The sequence below is a fragment of the Chelon labrosus genome (assembly GCF_963514085.1).
Source record: "Chelon labrosus genome assembly, chromosome: 2".
Classification (NCBI taxonomy): domain Eukaryota; kingdom Metazoa; phylum Chordata; class Actinopteri; order Mugiliformes; family Mugilidae; genus Chelon; species Chelon labrosus.
Genome location: NC_140338.1, coordinates 29,822,893 through 29,828,892, shown reverse-complemented (window position 1 = coordinate 29,828,892; position 6,000 = coordinate 29,822,893). Strand labels below are relative to the sequence as shown.

The 6,000-nt window shown below is 45.3% G+C and overlaps 1 protein-coding gene across 1 annotated transcript in view; it reads left to right on the top strand.

Moving 5' to 3' along the window:
- Positions 1-2,504: 2,504 nt before the first annotated feature.
- The window catches only part of LOC311496769 (zeta-sarcoglycan-like), a gene marked incomplete at its 5' end in the record, with an annotated part of 338,082 nt that continues 334,586 nt past the window's right edge, over positions 2,505-6,000 (top strand). Inside the window, one exon of the mRNA XM_084556747.1 lies at positions 2,505-2,543. Coding sequence (XP_084412873.1) covers positions 2,505-2,543 — 39 coding nt within the window. The remainder of the gene's footprint in view (positions 2,544-6,000) is intronic.

The following is a 6,000-nucleotide window of genomic DNA, read 5'->3' as shown; positions in this document are numbered from 1 at the left end:
CGAGTCCCTCAACAAATGTTCCTGTGTTCTCTAGTGTGCCATTCAATAGGCCAGTGGCTCGCTTTCTCTTCTGTGTGTGTATGTGAGATAGTTTCTGTGTTTTTTCCAATGCGTGCATGTTCATCCAGTATCGGAATACAGCCCAGATGTGTGATTCTACATGTATGCCCCTCTGTCATTAGCAAATGATGCCTGATGCATTTAAACCTAAAGGAGATCACAAGTATAGGGGCTGGTAATAGTCTTTAAGGTACTAAAGATGATTTGAAGTAGCAGCAGAAATGTACACGTTAAATAAATGCACGCATTACAACAACTGGATATGAATGAACAATGTGCGACCAGTCTGATAACGTAGCTTTCCAAGTTCTGACTTGTGAATATTTTTTCATTCCTTTCCTTGTAAACTTTCAGACAATGACACAGGCAAAGGCCTACTCTGATGCCGCAAACAAAAAGTAAACAGGGTACGGCTGAAGTGATGAACAAATCTCTCCTCGTAACAGCAAAGATGGAGATGCTTGGCTGGTAGAAGAGGTCCCCTTTAGTCATCATATCTGATACTGTATAGGTTCGAGTCTGATGGACAGCAGAGGTGGTTGTGGACGGTGTAAAACTTTCAGCTGCTGGAGATACCAGAGCTCTGCACATTTCCATTGGAATCAGTTATCCAGCTCAGAGATGTAATTAAATCTCTGTCTTTTATTGGCATTTTTGACATTTTGCCACAAAAGTCGGTACCGATCTTGAAGAGTACAATCTGCCATAAACCCAGATAACGACAGATTGCTCTTTAGGACTTGACAATAACAAAGAGTGATATTATAGAGGTACTCCTCTCCCCTGCAGGCCTCTTTTGTCACCTTACTTGACTCTTTTCCTTCTCTCCTATGCTATTCTCTCCTCTCCTTTTATGTCACTGCATCCCCTCTCATGTTTTCCATGTTACCCTTTTTTTCCCTTCTCTCCTCTTCTCTCTGCTCCTCCTTTTGCCATCCTACCCCCTGCCCTCCCTTCCCTTCTTTTGTCTTTCCCCCCTCTCTTCACTCCCCTTTACTCTTTTGTCACCACGTCTCCTCTCATCCTTCTCCGGACACCGCTTCCTTCCCTGCTCCGCTGTCTCCTTTGCCTCCTCTCCGTGCCACCTTCTCTCCTCCGCTCTCCTTTTTGTCACGGCGCCGCCTCGCACGCATTATTCAAAAGGTGTTTCAGCTAGTGAAAAGCCCTGGTGGTCGGCAGGCGGCGACACTTTATTATGCAGGAGAAGGATTAGGTCAGTGTGCACCGTGAGAAACCACGGCAGAAAGTTTGGTCGATCCATGAATGTCAGCTACCCATCTGCTTTTCTGTATATACAGTAAGTCTGTTACATTCACACATACACACACACACACACACACACACAGAGAGAGAGAGGGAGAGAGAGAGTACAGCAATCCCAGACTTTATGAAGCAGCCCTCTCTCTCTCTCTCAACAGCCTCTGCATTTAAATCTCTTTCTTGACTTCACTGGCAAAGCAGCAGTGATTCATCTACTTGATTAGAACGCACCCCCCTCCCTGCCTTCCACATACACACAAACACACAAAAACACACCAACACACACCGATGTGCCAGTCATTCAAATCATGTACAGCAACCTTCCTTCCTTCCCTCCTCTTGTCTCACCTCTCGCAGCTCTTCTCATCTCCTCTCTTCAGCATTTCTCACACTAGGTCTCTCTCTCTTTCCCTCCCTCTCTCTCTGTCCCCCTCTCTCTCTCTCTCCCTCCCTCCCTCTCCCTCTCCCTCTCTCTCTCTCTCCCTTTTCTTTCGGGGAGAGCTGATATCTCTGGCGGTTTGCCGCATGGAAGTCGCCCAGGCAAGGCAGAATATCATCTCTCTGATCCGGACGTCTCCTCTCCAGTCGCCTACCACTGCAAGAGCAGACACATCATACTATATATTTACCAGGATTCAACGGGATATAACGGCATTTTATCCGGTGGCTGACTCCCAGGAGAGTGTAGATTCCGGCTTCATTCCAGTAGAGGGGGGAATATTTCTTATTCAAATGTAACAAATAAAAAAAAAAAAAAAAAAAAGAAAAGAAAAGAAAGGAATATAGAAAAACACACCGGATCGTCAAGTGCGCAAAAAAACCGCAGCTTGAAACATTACGCACGGCTAATTCTGATCTCTCTCTGTTAATTTCTGTTCCCTCCGTCCCCTGTACGGACAAACCGGGGACCGGAGGTGGTGGTGGGGGACTTCCATGCTATGGAGTCCTGATTTTTACCAAGCGACCCACCGGGAGGCTTGAAACTGAGAAAATCCCTCGCAGTGCTGGAATATTAATAACCTAATCCTAACAATAATCCGGGGGATGCTGCAGCAGAGTTTGGGACTCTAGAGAGCATCCCAACTTTTTTTTTCGGTTTCCGTTTTTAATCTCTTTCCTTCTTATCTGCCCCGCCTGTGGGACTTCTATTTTCGTGACTGATTTGCAGCACTTCACTCTCTGTCATGGACCGGTCGACGTCTTTGGATATAGAGGCGCTCAAGGTAAGACGCTCTCAGCCGGCAGGCGCGTACTTATTCTCGCGGAGAGAGTTGCAATGCCCCTGCGGATGAGTGGACGGATTGACAGATGACCGGGGGTTGATGGGTGACTGGTCGGATGATTGTTATCGCGGAGTGGCTGGCTGGATTAATCCGCAGCTGAGCGGCTGAAGCAGAGGGGGATAGATGGTAGCCTGTGGCAGCCGGTTAATTACAAGGTGGCTGGATGGGCGACCAGGTGGCTGCTTGGTCTCACTGGGTGAGGAGCTGGATGCCGAATGTCTTGCGGTGCAATAAAGGAACGTGGTTTGGCACTGGCAGGCTACCCAGGTGCAACTCTAAGAGCATCGCTCCCCTTATCTATTTGTGTCTCTGTACCAGGCGCATGCAAACACGCTCTCCTCTGGCGTTGGTTCGGTTTTGTCAGTGTTCGGCTTGTTTGTTTTTTTTTCTCTCTCTCTCTCTCACTGTTTTGCTTGCACGGAGAGTTGCAGAGAATTGTTGCGGACGTCGGTGGGACACTCGATAGACGGGACAGATGCGCCCGACGGGCGACTGCAAAGAATCACAGTAGACCCAGAGAGAGACAGAGAGAGAGAGAGAGAGAGAGAGAGAGAGAGATGGAGGGATGACGACACTACTTTGCGATCACATTTCTCATCTCTCTCTGCTTCTCACCCTCTTTCTGGAATTATTCATGTTAATTTCCATTTTCAGTGTAATGTGTGGGACTATTACCGGCTTTAAAGTGGAGTCCACGGTTCCTAAATGTCAAGTGAAAAAATACATTTTCTACCTGTGTGTTGGCTGCCGATGTGCGTATTCGTGTGCGTGTGTGTTTGGTTGGTGGGGGATCTGGGTCTCTCTCTCTCTCTCTCTCTCTCTCTCTCTCTCTCTCTCTCTGTTTCCGGGATGGAGGTTTGCCCCCCCCTCCTCCCTACATTCACTCCTATGTCCATTTGTCCAGCACCATGTGCACGAAAGAGTGCAGACATACAACTTTGCACAGGTGTGTCTATGGGATGAGCACCTATTTTCCCACTACATATTTGAAACCACAATAATGGAGGAGAAGACACTGCAAAATACATCTTAACTGCATTCAGAGGTTGTTATTTTGTGCCAACAGCTTAAAACTGTGTAGGCTGTAATTACTTTTCATCCAAGCATCCATTCATTCCATGATTCTTGGACAGACACACAGTCACACACTGGTGGCAGTGGGCCATGGATCAAACCGCCAACCCTGCGATCAGTGGGTTATCCACTCCCACCTGAGCCACAGCTGCCCAGCGTTAATGTGTATGTAGTCTTTGGATGTGGTGTATATCTTTACTCAGTCATCCAAAATCTTATTGTGTTGAGGTTGGAGTGACTTAATAAAAACATCTTCCCTCTACTTGTTTGTTAAGACTCAGGAACATAGTCACTATTGCAGACATAACTGACACCATTAGCTAGCAGTTACTTAAATGCTTAAGAAAGGTCACTATTTAAATGGCAAACATGTACTGTAAATCTAATGTCCTGCTCTGTTTTCAGCGAAGAATGTAATGTGGACAGGAAATGTGGGTGGAAATGTCCATTTTCTATGTGCTGCTGCTGTTACTGACAACCAGTGATTGGATAAATCAGCAAATCGATGAGATTCCCCGTACAGGTTTGACATTTCAAGTAGCATTTTATGTGATCAAATTTCTGAGAAGGGGACCTTGATACTGCGCTGATGCACGGCTCCAAATTGACTTTGACTCGGCCGGCTGCTTGCAGATTCTAAAGATGGAAATTGACATTCTGATTTAAAAATGACCTTAACAGCTGACCAGTGAGCTTGTCCCGCAGAACAATGTAAGTGCCACTGTTTTTGTCACAATATTGGATCTAAAACCTTCTAAAGACTTAGTTTTACTCAAATCAGCGCTACAGCTTGTCTTTGAGTGACCAACATTTGCCTGAAAACAGAATAAGTTCAGTCTTAGGTTTTGCCCACAACATCCGCTATTCATGAACTCCCTAACTAATTCCCATACTGACAGATTTTAGCTAAATATCTAATGTTAGCAATAGAAAATGTGCATTTTTTTGTCCATCCACACAATGTTAACAACATTACCTGCCACACCCGCTTGCATGTAGCAGACAGGCTCATATCTCCAACTTTAAAGAATAAAGCCAGTGCCACTTCTTAAAAAGTACATGTTTGTGCAAGATCTTCAGCTGTTATCCCCAAGACTAACTTTACACCCCACCAAGCGACAGCACTTGGCCACCCAATCATATCTCAATCCCTGTATTTACAGCGCATCACTGTGCCCATTTAGTTTAAAGGTTTTTCATCCCCCATCTATCCATCCATCCTTCCGCTGGCGGTTTTCTGCAGAGCCGGTGTCTCATCCTTGGCAGTGGTGACAACCCCTAGGTTTGAGTGCATCGGTAGCTGGCACTCAAAAGTACACACACATGCACGCAGCCACACGCACACACTCACACAGCCGCACTTTTTCCTGCAGTGTGCATTTGTAGTGAAGGTCGGGCGAACGTGTGCATCTGCATGTTTGTTTGCGTGGGTGTGCACATGTTTATCTACACTGGTGAGGGCCAATCCTTCACAACCCACAACTTGGAAAATAAAAAATAAAAAAAATTGTGAAGGAAAGTAAATCAATACAGAGTCCTCTCAAATATAGCAAAACTGTGTGTGTGTGTGTGTGTGTGTGTGTGTGTGAGTACGGATTTGCTGGCCAGCTGGCCTTTGAGACCTTAGAAGTAAACTGGAGACAAACAGACGTACTGTATACACGCAGAAATCCAATCTAATGAAAAGCCAGATTTTTTTTTTTCCCCTCCCTGCTAGTCAATTGTGTGTGTGTGCAGTGTCCGAGAGTGTGCTTCAAAGAGCAATCACAGGAAATGAACAGTGCACAAGGACAATGCTGGGAAGAAACTGCATTATATCAGATATACAAGTGGTATGTGTGTGTTTATGTCCGCGTATGTGTCTGTGTGTCTGGATTTGACCAAAGACCTATGTGCTTGTAAATCAGTGCAGGTTTCAATATCAATGGTGCAGTTTAAGTGCTATTGATCTTTAGTAATAGCTGCACCATAAATTATATGCAGCATAATAAAGGCAGTCAGATTGAATTTGACCCACTAGATCAGAGCCTCTCGACTTGCAACAGGAACAAGCGCTGGAAAAGCAGAGAGCATTTTAACTTCCGAAATGCTATTTATAATGAATTTACCCAGATATAACTAGGCAAGATCAAATAGGACTAATTCATATTTCATCATCGGCGTATCATGGCAACACCTCGAAAATCTTGTTCACTGGTTACTGTGGGTGTCAAACACCTTGCAAACAACAAGGTATTTTATGTCGTTATTCTAGCCAACTAAAATTATAATCTAAAATTAGTGTGGGACCTCTAAATGATGGTCGGCTAGGTATCAAACACTT